Raw genomic sequence first — 16,506 nt, 5'->3', positions numbered from 1 at the left:
TCATTCGTCATGGTCATCATCATGATCTTCTTCCTCTTCACCAGATGACACATTTTCATTCGGGATGTCATCCCTATGCCAAGTCACATCATCACTTTGTTTCTGAAATGGGTATTCAAGTTCAGTATCATGCATGGTAGGTCCGCAAAGATCTTCAAGCATATCATCAGTTTCCTCGTCTATTCCATTGTGCTCTTTCGGTAGTTTCTTAACAACAAACCACAAGTTCTTTTCGGTACAATCTTGAATGTAGAATACCTGTTGTACTTGTGTAGCTAGTACAAATGGATCATCCTTTTGACATAATTTACTGAAATTGACACGTGTGAGCCCAAAGCAGTCCTTATCCTTTTGATACCAAATGCACCTAAACAAAACAACTATAAATGCACCCCAATAATCTACTTCAATAATCTCTTCAATTGCTCTGTAGTAAATAACATCCCCAACTGTTGGATTTTGATCCTTCGAACTCGCAAAACTGGTGGTTAGAGCTGTCAAGATGACACCGCTATTTTGTGTAGTACAGTTGGTATCCCTTTTCCTGGTGTGAAATCTGAATCCATTTATGACATATCCACTAAATTTTTTCGCTGCTCGTTGAGGCCCCCTTGCCAAATTTGATAATTCCAATGTATTTTCAGTTCTTTTCTCAACCTTAGCCTTTAACCAGTTATAAAATTCTGGAGTATGTGTTCTTTCTTTTTTGTATTTCTTTGTCTTTGCCTCACTATCATATAAAATACGATGTTCCCTACAATTTGTACACCAAAATGAAATTAAAATTACCATCTATATTCCTAGTTTAAACTACTATATTAACTTGAACATATAAAGGGAATAAGAACGTACTCGATAAGCTTCTCAATCTCGACATTTCCACTGTTGAATAGTATGTACCGATGAGCATTTATCCAAACATGTTCCGCCAAGTAGACAGACTTTCCATCTTTGTTTCTCCTCGAACCAATGGGGTATCCAACATTTATGTTCTTCTCAACCTCTGTTTTTCTACTATTAGTTAGAAATCTGGAACAAAATGTCACGCATTCTTCTGCCAGGTACCCTTCTGCTATAGACCCTTCTGGTTTACTTCTATTTTGGACATATGACTTCAATTTACCTAGATATCTCTCAATACCAAACATCCATCTTAGATGCACCGGTCCCCCAAATTCCACTTCCTTACATAAGTGAACTGGAAGGTGAACCATGATGTCAAAAAATGCAGGCGGGAAGTTAATTTCTAATTGGCAGAGTATTTCAATAACTTCCTCCTGCAACTTATGAACTTCTTCCAGCTCCAACACTTTTCCGCATATCCCCCGGAAAAATGCACCTAATCTGACTAAAGGTATTGCGACCTCTGGTTTTAAGTTCTTTACAGCAGCAAATTGTAGTAGATACTGGAGTATAAAGTGCGCATCATGACTTTTATACCCGAATATCTTTCGTTCAGCTACATTTACACATCGACTGATATTAGATGCAGTTCCGTGGGGCAACTTAGTGTCCATGAATAATGTACAAAAGCTTTCTTTTTCTTTTTTCGTCATGTCAAAAGTTGCTACCCTGATTTCATAGCGATTGCTATCTCCAATTTTAATGGGATGAAGAACCTTTCGAATACCCATTTCCTGCAAATCTTTTCGGGCACTGATATGGTCTTTCGTCTTGCCACCCATATTCAACAAAGTCCCTATTATTTTATCACATATATTTTTTTCTATATGCATGACATCTAGATTATGTCTAATTAAATTATCTCTCCAATATGGTAATTGAAAGAATATAGACTTCTTTTTAAATGGACAATCTGCACCCCTTTTCCTCTTCTTTGCATCTCGTTTCCCAAAATAATTTTCATATCCGTGCAATAATTTTTCAATATCCTTTCCAGATAATGGAGGGGGGCAAACATCAGTTTCAACCTTACCATTAAATCTTCTAGTATCAAACCTATGCTTGTGGTCAGGAGGTAGAAATTTTCTGTGGTTCATATAGCAGACTTTACGGCTATGCTTCAAATATAATGAAGAAGTACAGTAATGGCAATTCGGACAACCTAACTTACCCTTCGTGCTCCAACCCGATAAAATGGCATACCCTGGAAAATCACTAATGGTCCAGAGAAGACTCGAACGTAACATGAATGTTTCATCAGCATAGGCATCGTAGGTTTGTAAACCTACTTCCTATAATTCTTTCAACTCAGCGATGAGTGGCTGCATATATACATCTATATCATTACTAGGGTACACGGGTCCAGGGACTAGTGTCGAAAGAATTAAGTTTTCAGGTTTCATAATCAACCAAGGAGGAAGATTATAATTCACTAGAATAATTGGCCAAGTGCTGTGACTTATATTCATCGATCGATAAGGATTAATCCCATCTGCCGCTAAACCTAACCTGATATTTCGAGGGTCCGCTGCAAAATTTGGACGTTAGCATCCATCGACTTCCAACCCTCTGCATCGGCCGGATGTCGTAGCTTTCCATCTTTTGTTCTTTCTAGTGCATGCCATGTCATGAGTTTAGAGTAGTCTTTACACATGAATAAGCGTTGGAGCCTTGGTTTCAATGGGAAATATCGTAAGACTTTTGCAGGAACTTTCGACTTTTTTTCTTCCAAGTCAGGAGAAACAGGTGCATCAGTCCTGTTTTTTGGGAGATTCCATCTTGAAACCCCACAAAATTTGCACTTTGTTAAGTTTAAATTTTCCCCCCAATACAACATGCAATCATTGGGACAAGCGTGTATTTTCTGATAATCAAGACCTAATTCTCTAATCATATTTTTGGCCACCTTAAAAGAAGAAGGCAGATTAACATCAGGAAATGCCTCCTTTATCAACTTCAGAATACCGCTAAAGGCACCCTCAGTAAAACCATGAGTGCACTTTAATAAGTAAAGTTTCACTACAAATCCTAAAAGAGTAAATTGTTCACACCCCAGATACAAAGGTTGTTTCCCTTCCTCAACAAGCTTATAAAACCTTTTTGCTGTGTTATTCATTCCATTCCTAACTCTACTTTCATCACGAATCATTTTATCAAAATCTTCACCTAGGCCCATACCACTATCACAATCCATCTCCTGATCAACTTTTTTAAACTTAGGGGTTGACACTTCGTATACCCAATTAACAAACGATGGACACAGACCGTTACTAACGAGATGGTCATACACGTCTTCTTCAGAAAACCAGAAATGATTACTACAATCTTTGCAAGGGCATCTTAGTTCAGATCCTGTGGCAAAATTATCGAAAGCATTTTTTATAAAATCTGTCACCCCATTACTATAGGCCTCACTGTACTTTGGAAGTGAAACCCAAGTCATATTGATTGTTCACAAACCTATTTTCTACACAAAGAAAGAAACAAAAGACATACATCATAAATTATATAATCATAATTATAAAATCTCATTTATAAAATGATATTTTATCAATACAAGCCTAACCATTCCTAATTAAAATTCATATTGAAAGATCTCATAGTTATAAACTAAATCAAAAAATAAACAAACAAAGTTATAATCGATGACAACATAGTCAGTACTCATACAATAATCACAAAACAAAATCCCTAATTAAAATTATACACAACCGATTAAACAAAACAACTAAAACAAAAAAATAGAACATGCACAATCGATTAAAATGTATTTTGAGGATAAGAAACAAGATTGAACATAGAAAACATAATCAATTAAGATTTGAAAGAAGAACAATCACATGGTATTTTGTAATCAAACTTATAATCGATTTAGGGAAAAAGATTTGAAGCAAGGATCTGTGTTTTACCTTTTTGGAGCTTCAAACTTCTACGAGCTGTGTTTCTCCTCAGATTCTCCTCAGATTTTCCTCTCTTTGAGCTGTGTTTATGAGCTTTGTTCTTCTTCCAGTTGTGTTTACTTTGTCTAAAAATATAATGTCCAACTGTTTTGTTCTTCTACGAACCTCTTTTGTTTTTCTTTTTTTTATTTTATTTTGGGAAGCCCGGCAAGTCTTTTAGTAAAATCCCGCCCAGCAATGTTTCAGAAGCCCGCCATTTATTTGGATAATTTTTTTAATATACTGCAACGCCTAACAACTCTTGTTACAATAGATAGCTAATTGTTAACCTTTTTCTTTTTTTGCACTTCAATTGCAATAATTTTAAAAGTCCTTGCAATATATATACAATGGTCTACCAATTGCAACATCATTTCTCAAATTTTTAGAAATGTGGTTGTCATAGCCATTCTATGGTGTAGTGTTTCTTGACTTCTCGATCCTCTTCTTTAGTCCATCCAGGATTATCCGATTTGCTACCTCCGCTTGCCCATTGGCTTGCGGGTGAGCCACAGAGGTGAACCGTAACTCAATTTCATTTTCTTCACAATACTTCTTGAATTCCTCATTGTTGAATTGTGTTCCATTGTCAGTGACGAGGATACGGGGAATTCCATATCGGCACATAATGTTTTCCCACAGGAATTGTGCAACCTGCTTAGTTGTGATTTTGGCCAAGGGTTTGGCTTCGATCCACTTGGTGAAATAATCAATGGCACAATCAGAAACTTCCTTTGTGCCGTGGCCATAGGGAAAGGTCCTAGAATATCCATCCCCCACATAGCAAAGGGAATAGGCGAGTTGATAGAGGTCAGCATCTCGGGGGGTTGTCTAACAACTAGTGCATGCTTCTGACAGCGATCACACTTCTTCACATATTCTTTGGCATCAGCCATCATTTCTGGCCAATAGAAGCCTAAAAGGGTTATCTTATGAGCCAAGGCCCTGCCCCCCAAGTGTTGCCCACAAATACCTTCATGTACTTCCTCAAGAGCCAAGCGTGCCTCATCGGGCCTAAGACACCTCAAGTAAGGAACCACGAAAGATCTTTTATACAGAATCCCATCTATCAAAGAGTACCTTAGTGCTCGAATAGTTAACTTCCGTGCTTCAGTTGTATCGCTTGGCAACCAACCGGTCTGAATGTGAGCCTTGATGGGATCAATCCATGACGTCCCCAGACCTATGGGAGCCACAAGCTTAACATCTATGCTTCGTGTCTTCAAAACACGGAAGTACACACTTCCTGAACTTTCTTCAATCTCAGATGAAGCAAACTTTGATAGCGCATCTGCCTTAGCATTTTCTTCCCTTGGAATGTGTTCAACATGGCATTCATTAAATTGGGTCATCACAGCCCTTACTAGGCGGACATACTTAGCCAATGTATCATCCCTTGCCTTAAATTCTCCCTTTACCTGGGATATGATCAGCTTTGAGTCTCCACGGACCTTTAAGTTTTTGACTCTAAGTGTCCCAGCTAGACCAAGGCCAGCTATCAGGGCTTCATATTCTGCCTCATTATTTGTTGTTTGGAAGTCTAGCTTCATAGCATACTCAATTAAGAACCCATCAGGGCTTTGCAAAACCAATCCTGCTCCACTAGAGTTTGTTTTTGATGCTCCATCAAAATAGAGAACCCAATATTCTTTCTCATCCTTCTCTTTGCCCTCATTATCGACTCCCTTATCTTGAGGTATAGCATCTTCCTGCCCCCGACTTCTTGGTTGGGTATGGTACATTCTACCACGAAGTCAGCTAGTGTCTGGGCTTTATTGTCGTACGTGGCTTATACTTGAGATCGAACTCTCCCAGCTCTATTGCCCACTTAATCAATCTCCCACTTGCCTTGGGACTGTGAATGATATTTCTCAGGGGCTGATTTGTTAGCACCTCAATCTGGTGAGCCTGAAAATAAGGACGCAGCTTTCTCGAAGCCATTACCAAGGCTAAAGCGAATTTCGCAATAGTTGAATAATTCAACTCAGCACCATGCAAAATTTTGCTGACATAGTATACGGGTTTCTGGACTTTCAGTTCCTCCTTAACCAACACCGCGCTCAAGGCGCTCTCTGAAACAGCCAAGTACAAGAATAAAACTTCACTCAAAACTGGCTTGGCCAACAACGGGGCCTGGGCCATATACTTCTTTAACTCTTCAAATGCCTTCTGGTTTTCCTCACTCCATACAAAGTCTTTGATGTTCTTTAGTGACTTGAAGAATGACAAGCACTTGTCTCCTGACTTGGAGATGAATCGTCCTAGCGCATCAACCCTTCCTATGAGCTTCTGAACATCCTTGACAGTTTTTGGTGGTTCCATGTCCAGGATCGCCTTTATTTTATCGGGGTTAGCTTCAATTCCCCTCTTTGAGACCATCAATCCCATGAATTTTCCAGATCCTACTCCGAAAGCACACTTCGTAGGATTCAACATCATCTTGTGGTACCTCATGACCTCAAAAGCTTCCCTCAAATGGGTTATATGATCAGTCTTTACTAGACTCTTGACTAACATGTCATCAACATAGACTTCCATAGTCTTACCAATAAGATCCTTAAAAATTTTGTTTACCAACCTTTGATAGGTGGCTCCTGCATTCTTGAGACCAAACGTCATAACAAGATAACAATAAACACCAAAGTCAGTGATGAATGATACCTTTGGAATATCATCCTTATGCATTTTGATCTGGTTGTATCCGCTAAATCCATCCATGAAACTCAGCATCTCATGTCCAGTAGTGGCATCAATCAAAGTATCAATTCTTGATAACGGAAAACAGTCTTTAGGGCATGCATCATTCAGATCAGTAAAGTCTATACACATCCTCCACTTTCCATTAGCCTTCTTCACCATTACAGGTTTTGCTAACCACTCCGGAAATTGAATTTCCTCAATGAAACCAGCCTCTAAAAGCTTTTCTACTTCCTGCTTTATAGCCTCTTGTCTTTCCGGGGCAAAATTTCTTTTCTTTTGTTTCACTGTCTTCCGGCTTGGATCTACGTTTAGCTTGTGAGTAATTAACTCCGGGTCTATGCCTGGCATATCAGCTGCTGACCATGCAAACACATCACTATTTTCTTGCAAAAATTTCACTAACTTCCCTTTAAGGGGCTCCTCTAATGTGGCTCCAATGAAAGTCATCCTCTCAGGATTCTCGGGGTCTAATGGAACCGAAACCAATTCTTCTGCTGGCCTTCCTCTATTCTCGTCATTTTCTCGAACATCCATATCTTCAATAGGAAGAACCTGCCCCCGACTCCATCTGCCCTCAAAGAGGCCACATAACAGCTTCTAGCCATTTTTTGATCTACTCTCTCTTCTCCAATCCCATTTCGGGTGGGAAACTTCATAACTGAATGGTAGGAAGAGGGGACTGCCTTAAAGGCATGTATCCCTGTTCTTCCCATGATGGCATTATAGGTTGAACTAGCTTTTACCACCACAAAGTCCAACATCTGCGTTGCTTGCCGTGGTTCCGTACCTATGGTGGTTGGCAACTTGATTATCCCTTCTACAGGACATTCTACTCCAGCAAATCCATATATCGGCATGTCGGTTGGTGTTAACAGGGAATCGTTATACCCCATCCTTAGAAAGGCGTCATGGAGCAAGATATCCGCAGAAGCACCATTATCCACAAGGACCCTCTTGACCGGGCTATTTCCTATTATCGGTTTTATGACCAGCGGGTCGTCATGAGGAAACTTGACTCCCTCTAGGTCAGAATCATCAAAAGCCAATGTTACTTCTGTCCTGGCCCTTTTCGGGGCTTCTCCAACAATATGCATAACTTCTCTAGTATATGCCTTTCTGGAATTTTTGGACAATCCAGCAGCAGTTGGACCTCCAAAGATCGTGTTTATCACAGGCCCTCGAGGTCTCGGCCCTCCATAAATGGTGTTTATAATTGGTCCTCTAGGATGGGGATTTCACCCCTGATCATCTTGGTCCCTCCTACGATCCTCCAAGTTCTTCCTTCCATTATTATTCCTATCCCCTCCTTCTCCAGTGTATTTGTTCAATCTTCCTTTTCGAATGAGGAACTCAATTTCATCTTTCAGCTGCCTACACTCATCGGTGTCGTGACCAATATCTTTGTGAAATCTGCAATATTTGCTTTTGTCTAGCTTGGCAGGATCGGCCTTCAAGGGCTTAGGCCAATGAATATCTCGATCTTTCTCGATTTCCATCAAGATCTGGCTTCTAGGAGCATTCAGCTTAGCTTATTCGGTGAACTTTTGCCCAGGTCCTCCCTTCTTGGGGGTTGAATCAGGGTTTTGCTCGGTTCTAGGATACTTGTCCTTAGCAATATACTCCAGATCAGTTTTTCGCTTCTTGCCTCCGGTGGGCTCATTACTTACTACGGTCTTCCTCATGCTTTCTTCAACTTTGATATACTTCCCTGCCCTTTCCTGGAGTTGCAACATGCTTTCAGGGGGCATTTGGCCAAGGACATCTTAAAGAACTCATCCTTAGTGCCTTGTTGCAGTGCTATCATGGCTACCTTATCATCAAGGTCCGGGACTTTTAAAGCCTCCTTTGTGAAACGATTTAGGTAATCTCTCAAAGATTCCTTAGCTCCCTGCACAAGACTCATAAGAGATGCTGAACTTTTCTCATGGACTCTTCCACTGATGAATTGCTTAATAAAAGCCTGACTTAATTCTCTGAATGATCCAATAGAGTTTGGGGGCAAGCGACTGTACCATCTTTGAGCCATACCCGACAGGGTTTGAGGGAAGGCCCGATACTTTATAGCATCATTCACGGGTTGCAGCAGCAGTGCATTAGAGAATGTCCTAACATGATTAGTGGGGTCACCCGTGCCATCATAGGCTTTGATAGTGGGCATCTTGAATTTCCTTGAGATATGGGCATTCATTATCTCTTCTATGAAGGGTGGAGTTGGATCATCAGGATCTCCAAGGGGAAGGAGATTGCTTATATCAGTTCTTGGGACGACAGCCCTTCTTCATACCGGACCATCCAGGTCTATGACAGGGGGAGGATTTCTCCTCCTAGGAGGTATCTGGGGTCTGGTGGCCTGGTGAGCCTCCAAATCACGCCTCAGCCTTTGGATCTCAGCCTCATGAGCCCTGATCCTTTCCTGCACTTCTTGGGGATTCGCCCCTGGGGTGCTTTGAAGACATTGCCTTCCATCGGCCATTGGCTCTTTGCCAGGACGCCTCCTTATCGGGGCCACTTTATCATCAGAAGATTCGGAGTCTCTCTCAGTGTAAGGACCAGAAAATTCCCGATCCTCGAGGATAGGAGCCAAACCTCGTATATAGGGGGGCGATTGCCCTCGTGCTTCACTTCGCCCAACATATCCACTTCCTCCAACCTCGGGGTAAAGGGGCATCCCATAAGGGGGGTTAGTAGTAACAACAGTTGAGAATTCATACCCGATGGGTCGGGAATTCATAGGTATATGTACTTGTTGAACTTGAGGATTCGTACCTTGAATAGTTGGGGGAGTCGTCCCTTGCGGCTGAGGTTGAGTTGCCCCTGTCCGGGCTTCCCCTTGAGTAGATGCATAAGTTGAGTGGGGAGGAATCTCCACGGTTGACGAAATCACCTGGGTTGTCCCTGATGGTGTTCCTTCCTCCAGAGCTCTAATTGTTCTCCGTGTTCTCGCCATGGTTGTTGTTGTGCCTTCCCACAGACGGCGCCAAATGTTATGGATTAAAACTAATATATATAATAACTATGTTTAATAATAAGGAACGTGATCTTCAAGGCTCGATTTGACTGCTCTTGTGTTTCGTGACTCAATCTGCCTTAACAAGATGCCTACGTACCTTGCTGATTGCCAATGATCAAGTCAATAAACGTAGTTCTGATCTGTGGGGTGAGGCCCCTTATATAGATGTTGGGAGTCCTTGAATTGGACTTGGTATAGGAGACTTGGTGGACAAGTCTCATAATTAGAATGGACTTTAGAGTCCTAGATAGTAGAAAACTGATTCCTTATCCTTTTAGGTCCCCTTGAGGCTAATCTATAAGGATTTATATCCTTATTGGGACTCTTCTCAATAGCTGATTTTTCCCTTATTAATTAATTACGAAATTAATTAATAATCAGGGCTTTTGGGCCTTCTTTATTCCATCAGGCCTGATCTGGTCCATCAGGCTTAACCTTTTCTGGTCTGAATGTCATATATCTTTTTATTGGGCCTAGCAGCCCATACCTTGTACAATCAATGCAGTATTTAATAATTTATTTATCCCTATCATATTTACATATCAATGACTGCAAGAGCTTCTACATCCGTTCATATTGGTCAGTTTACATTTAGCTATATAAGTTGTTCTACATTGATTTATTTTTTTCCTCGCATTGGTTAGTTTACATTTAGTTATAAATACATTACATTGTAGGATAACGGTCAAAATAATATTGATTGTTTTTTCATTTCCGTAGAAATTACAAAAAGTATAGTTTGTTGCTTTTCTGTGACAACATAGAACTTCAAAAACTAAACTTATTTTAAGTGACTGTTTACAAATAGACGAAGCTTTTATATTTATGTACACATTTCACATTTATCTTGTTTTAAATTTGAATATAGAGATTTCATTAACTATAAAAATGTATTTCAAATATCACTACAAGAAAATAGGACAAAACCGACCGTTTTTAGTGACTATTTACAAATAGATGAAGCTTTTATATTTATGTACACGTTTCACATTTATCTTGTTTTAAATTTGAATATAGTGATTTCATTAACTATAAAAATGTATTTCAAATATCACTACAAGAAAATAGGATAAAACCGACCGTCAAAAACGGTCGGTTAAGAGGCAAAACGGTCCGTTAAAATAGTCATAACCGACCACGGGGCATGGTCGGTTTTAGCCTGGTCGGTTATGACTTTTGGTGGGGTTTAACCCTCATAACCAACCAACATAGTGGTCGGTTAAGTGCCTGGACATTTTATTCAAATGTGGGGTCACTGTGTACATGTGTGAAAAAAGATAATATTTTAATTTCCTAAAATACCCTTGAGAATTTTAACAAAATTAACGAAAAGGGTGCAATTTGTCGCGCCAAAAATAGTTAGGGGATGCAAAGTGTAGTTATATAAAGTATAGGTAAAAAACGCATTTGGGCCAAACCAGGGGGGTGCATTTTGCAAATAACTCATAATTTAATTATCTCATATTTAACTTATAAACAATGAGTGGCATCTAGTAATACATCATTGCTACCCAAGTAATAATTGTTAAAACGGTGATCAATTAAACCTTTTGTGAATAATGTATAAAGTAATATAAACCCTTTAACCAAATATTATCCAAGTAGCCATTTTGATGTAACTTGGAAATGCGTTTCTCATTTATGTGACCTAAACGACAATGCTAGAGGTATGTTTGATTTGAGTCTATCGTCTTAATATGTGTATTATCAATACTATTTACATTGTAGACAGGAGTATCAAGATCAAGAACATATAAACTATAAACCAACGTGCAACCCCGTAGGTAACATTATTCATCGAAAAGGAACAACTATTGTTCTGAATTAAAAATGAAAAAACCTTTCTTGTCCAAACAAGAAACCGAAATAATGTTTCTGCAAATTGCAGACACGTAAAAACAGTTATCTAGTTCTAAAATAAGCCCAGTGGGCAACGTTAAATGATAAGTCCCCACAGCTAAAGCTGCAACCTTCGATCCATTGCCAACACGGAGGTCGACTTCTCCCTTTGTCAATGTCCTACTTCCCCGCAGTTCCTGCACATTTATACAGATATGAGAACCACATCCAGTATCTAATACCCATGAAGTAGAAGTATACAAATTAACTTCTATAAAATAAATATCTGAATCAGAAGCGCCAGCAGCCTTCTTCTTCTTCAGATCCTCCAAATACGCATGACAGTTTCTCTTCCAATGGCCCGGTGTCTTGCATTGGTGACAAATATCACCCTTTGCAACACCACATCCAGGCTTCAAAGCCTGTTTGGGAGTAGTTTTAGGAGCAGCAACAGATTTGGATCCCATCTTCTTCTTATATTTTCATTTACTTTTCTCTTTGGCACTCCCTTTATTCACCATCATTATGGGAGGAAGGGATGCCTTCTGAATGTTGGTCTCAGCAGTTTTTAACACAGCCAACAATTCGGTAGGTGTCTTGTCTATCTCATTCATGTTGTAATTCATTACAAACTAAGCATAGTTGTTGTTTAAAGATTGTAAGATTAAATCTATCTGGGATTACGGACCAATCGTGGAACCCAGAGTAGCAAGGTACTCCATATATCCAATCATCTTCAGAACATGCGGTCCAACCGGATCACGATCACCCTGTTTCCATGCATACAAAGTTTTGCTTGTATCAAACCTCTCTTGACGAGCCTGTCATTCAAACATACATTTAAGGTGCTCAATCATGATATAAACATCCATATGTTCATGTTGTTTCTGAAGCTCAGGACTCATAGTCGCTAGCATCAAACAGGTGACATCCGTGTCATCATCTATATACTTCTGATAAGCAGCCTGTTGAACACGCGTTGCACCTTCAGGAAGAGGTCCAAGGCAGGGAACATCAATGACATGGAGCTTTCGCTCCTGCCTGAGGACTATTCTCAAGTTCCTTTTCCAATCAAAGTGGTTTGTTCTTGTCATCTTGTCCTTCACAAGGACTGATCACACAGAGAAGTTGTTTGAGTTGTTTGTCATTTGATATCTACAATATTAAAATGAATTAGTTTACAGATGATCATTAAATTATGTTCAAGTGATTATTCATATATATCTCCCACTAATTTTATCAAATCAATAACCCTAACTATTAATTCAGAAAGAATATCTTCTATATCCTTTCTAGCGAGCCAAGATCCAAATTTCACAATATTTTAGTTCAACTTTGGCTTTACTCCTAAAACATGATTCAATAAGGTAGACAACATTTGTCAATTATATCAACTATATAACTTTTGGATAGTTCGGTGGAACAACATTTGTTCATATTTATCTAATAAATCTCTCCAAACTCCATGCTTCCAAGTTCACAATCCTATTATGGAAACTTATTTAAGTCAAACCCAATAGTCAGAAAGTATCAATATACTTCAACGCATCTCCCATGAAAGATGGGAGTACTTCGCTATGGCGATCCCACTCCTTATCGATCTAGGGTTAACGCGTTGGACATATTGGAAGGCATCTAAACAACTTAATATAAACTTTAGGGTTTTGTTAATATTAATACGATCATGATCCTATCATAAAGAGATTCCCAATTTTTCCTTGAATGAAATACTTCAAATCAATATTTGTCAATGGTTTAATTTCCAGGTAGTGAGGGAGTCACAACGGTGATAAGTTGATTTTATATCCACGTGGAACGCTTTATATCGGCTTAAATTGGATGTTTTGGAGTCAAGTATGTGGTCTTTTTGATGCGTTTTGTGTAATTGCATTGCAGGGCACTAGTTAGGAGGAGGAATTGAGTTTTTCAATGATTTTATGCTAATAAGAGGGCAGGAATGGAGTTTCGGGAGATCGCACGAAGGAAGGAGCGCAAAACAACAAAAAAATCAGAAAATTAGCAGAACCTCAGCGCGCACGCACTCAAGATGGGGTGGCCGTGACAGTTTTGCAGAAAGGGAGCGCGCCCGCGCTGGAAGCGAGGCGTCCGCACCAGTTGATTTTTCCAGAATCCTGATTTTATTCAGATTTGAAGAATTAAAGCGTTCAGGTCATCCAGAAGACTATATATAAGAATAAAAAGATGTTTTTATGAAGAAAGAAGCCAAGGAGAACAATAAGAAGACCTAGAGCACACGAGACGACTACGAAGAAGAAGACCTAGTTTATTCTTGTGTATTCTTTGATTTAGTCGATACTTTGGATGCTTGTTTTTGCCTTGTTCTAACCCTTGATACTTTTATATTCTATTGTAGTTTTCTGGACTTAATTACTATCATGTTTTCATTGGAACCCATGGTGATGATGTGTTCGATTATGAACTAATCGTTGTCATGGGATTCTAGCGGATTTACTTATGGATTTCAATAGTTAATTGTTCTAAATCTTTAGTGTGTGGTGATTTATGATTTCCTAGTATGGTTGTGCTTATTCATCTTTGATGCGTAGCTAACATCTAAGATTTTTTGTTAATCTCTATTGAAGCGACAGTGAATATAGAGGTTTAGAACTTGCCATGCTAGCATAGGTGTATGTTTGAATTGAAATGGATAATTCGTAGTGTAATTTTAACCATCTTACACATCCTATGTAAGCATAATAGATAACTTTCTCTTCAACCGTTATGTTTTCAATTTCTATAGAAATATATTGACTAAGCATAATTGGTGTATACTCAACTTTTATCTTGATTGTGGATGTTTAGTAGTAGGGTATACGTTTGTCGAAAGATAGCGTATACTAATTTCGTGTTATTTGATTAGTTATCATCACCATCGCATGCTATTGATAAAGGCATAAACTTTGAATGAAGTATTTAATGAAGTTAGAATCCCATGTTTTATTCTTATATAAGTAAATCACTTTTCATCTCTTAGTTAATGCATGCTAGTATAATCTCTTAAGTAGTTAATCAACCCAAATTTGTTACTTGTCTTAGTTGTGAACGATAATCATACATTGTTACATAAGTGCATAATCTGAAATTAACCTAAACTAGTCTCTGTAGGACCGAACTCGACTTAAATCTTATACTACTTGTGATCACGTACGCTTGCGTGTATTTTCGCGTGTGTTTTAATTCGAACAAACGGTCTCGCTTAAAACCCACAACCTTAAAAGTTCAATGAACCCGCTTTTGACAAAATCACCCAATATTGAAAATCAAGAAAGTTCGTATTTTATTCCGTGTTTCTGAAACACGAGAATCTCATGATTTTTTCTTAAATTTTAAAATCTTGAATCATTACATATGTTATCTTGTTTAGCAGGCATGGCATGGGTTATGTATCTAATACATAGATACATTGTTAATCTAATTAAGCATGCATCATTCTAACTACTCTACACATTCATTCATCACATGATATATGTAAAGTTTAATAAAATAAACGTGGCAGGTTATGGCCCAATCCTATGTGATCTTCATCAAGCTCATGATAAAGATCATGGTCAATCTAAGGTGGTTAAGTATATAAATACAACTATCTATAACATCATATGTCTTCACCTAAATCTTATACTACTTATGGGAATGAACTCGACTTAAATCTTATACTACTTGTGATCACGTACGCTTGCATGTATTTTCACGTGTGTTTTAGTGCCAACAAGTTTCGACACCGCTGCCGGGGATCTGTGTTAAATTTTGGTTTATGTGTTTGACATCAGTGGTCGTTAAAGTTCACCGACTTGGACTATTTTACTTATAAGGGTACTTTATTGTGTTTCAGGTACTCTAGAGAGCGTGTATGCGAACACGGTCTAAATCTCAAAAGGAAATAATTGAAGAAGATAAAATAGTTGAAGAAGTGGAAGAAGAAGTTTTTGAAGAAGTTGAGAAAGTTGAAGAAGAAGCAATCATTGTAATGGGAGAACCAGCAGCAGCAATAAAAGCGTTGATGGATTATTCTCAACCCAAGATCAATGACATTTAATCTAGCATTTTCAGGCCAGCTATTGCAGCTGATACTTTTTAGATCAAGCCTAGCACAATTCAGATGGTACAGAACTCAGTCTAGTTTAGGGTTTCTCCACGGAAGATCCCAATATGCACATTAGGGATTTCATCGAGATCTGTGACACCTTTAAGTTAAATAATGTTTCTGAAGATGCTGTGAAATTGAGACTTTTCCCATTCTCTCTAAGGGATAAAGCTAAGAGCTGGTTGCACTCTCTACCACCAGGTTCTATTTCGACATGGGAAGATCTTGCTCAAAAGTTTCTTACTAAATTCTTCCCTATGGTAAAAACAGCTGCAATCAGGAATGCTCTTACTTAGTTCGCACAACAATCGGGTGAATCTTTATGTGAAACTTGGGAGCACTACAAGGAGATGCTTTGGAAGTATCCTCATCATGAAATGCCTGACTGGATGGTGATCAATTGCTATTATAATGGTTTGGGAGCACAGTCAAGACCTATGCTCGATGCAGCATCAGATGGAGCTTTATGGGCTAAGAGCTATGAGGAAGCTTATGAGCTGATTGAGATAATGGTTGTGAATGAGTATCATAATCCAACTCAGAGACTACCACAAGGCAAGGTAGCAGGAGTTCTTGAGGTGGATACAGCTACAACTATCGCTGCTCAGTTAAAGGCGTTGACTATGAAGGTCGATTCTCTGACCAACTATGGTGTTCAACCGATAATGAGTGTTTGTGAGCTTTGTGCAGGATCGCATATGACGGAGCAATGTGCTATATCTAGTGAATCAGCTCAGTTCGTGAGCAACTTTTAGAGGTCGCGATAACCTATTCCTGCTACTTATCATCCTAATAACCGCAATCATCTGAACTTCAGCTGGAGCAACAATCAGAATGTAATGCAACATCCGTACCAGCAGTTTGGAAATAAGCCTTTCAATCCTCTTGGGTTTCAGCAACAGTATGCACCAAGGCAGTAATTTCAGCCACAGGGAATGCAACAACAATTTCATAGAGGTGCCAGTCAATCTTCTAATGAAAAATATGAATTGGAGGAGTCGAGGCTTATGTGC

At 39.0% G+C, this 16,506-nt stretch overlaps 3 protein-coding genes and 1 non-coding gene across 4 annotated transcripts; all 4 read right to left on the bottom strand.

Annotated features, from left to right (window-relative positions):
• LOC141718536 (uncharacterized) lies at positions 1-2,000 on the bottom strand. Its single transcript, XM_074520937.1, has 2 exons — positions 853-2,000; positions 1-754 (listed from the first exon to the last, which is right to left on the bottom strand). Exons 1-2 carry the CDS (start codon positions 1,998-2,000, stop codon positions 1-3), a joined length of 1,902 nt encoding a protein of 633 aa, XP_074377038.1.
• Positions 2,001-2,407: 407 nt separating this feature from the next.
• On the bottom strand, positions 2,408-3,346 carry LOC141718473 (uncharacterized). Its single transcript, XM_074520883.1, has one exon. The coding sequence runs from the start codon at positions 3,344-3,346 to the stop codon at positions 2,408-2,410; it is 939 nt and encodes a 312-aa protein (XP_074376984.1).
• Positions 3,347-11,873: 8,527 nt separating this feature from the next.
• Positions 11,874-12,485, bottom strand: LOC141718413 (uncharacterized). Its single transcript, XM_074520818.1, has 3 exons — positions 12,258-12,485; positions 12,080-12,212; positions 11,874-11,992 (listed from the first exon to the last, which is right to left on the bottom strand). Exons 1-3 carry the CDS (start codon positions 12,483-12,485, stop codon positions 11,874-11,876), a joined length of 480 nt encoding a protein of 159 aa, XP_074376919.1.
• A 3,280-nt stretch (positions 12,486-15,765) lies between these two features.
• Positions 15,766-15,872, bottom strand: LOC141683198 (small nucleolar RNA R71). The gene has a single exon (XR_012560159.1). It is a non-coding gene; the product is annotated as a small nucleolar RNA R71 (small nucleolar RNA).
• Between the last annotated feature and the right edge of the window lie 634 nt (positions 15,873-16,506).

The sequence above is a fragment of the Apium graveolens genome, chromosome 1, assembly GCF_009905375.1.
Source record: "Apium graveolens cultivar Ventura chromosome 1, ASM990537v1, whole genome shotgun sequence".
Classification (NCBI taxonomy): Eukaryota; Viridiplantae; Streptophyta; class Magnoliopsida; order Apiales; family Apiaceae; genus Apium; species Apium graveolens.
This window is presented reverse-complemented; position numbering and strand designations above follow the sequence as displayed.

Coding starts and splice junctions, on each gene's coding strand:
- LOC141718536 (XM_074520937.1), bottom strand. CDS start 2,000: ATGAACCACAGAAAATTTCTACCTCCTGACCACAAGCATAGGTTTGAT. Junction 755..852: donor GAGATTGAGAAGCTTATCGA/GTACGTTCTTAT, acceptor TACAAATTGTAG/GGAACATCGTATTTTATATG.
- LOC141718473 (XM_074520883.1), bottom strand. CDS start 3,346: ATGACTTGGGTTTCACTTCCAAAGTACAGTGAGGCCTATAGTAATGGG.
- LOC141718413 (XM_074520818.1), bottom strand. CDS start 12,485: ATGACAAGAACAAACCACTTTGATTGGAAAAGGAACTTGAGAATAGTC. Junction 12,213..12,257: donor AACAACATGAACATATGGAT/GTTTATATCATG, acceptor TTTGAATGACAG/GCTCGTCAAGAGAGGTTTGA. Junction 11,993..12,079: donor TACTCTGGGTTCCACGATTG/GTCCGTAATCCC, acceptor TGAATGAGATAG/ACAAGACACCTACCGAATTG.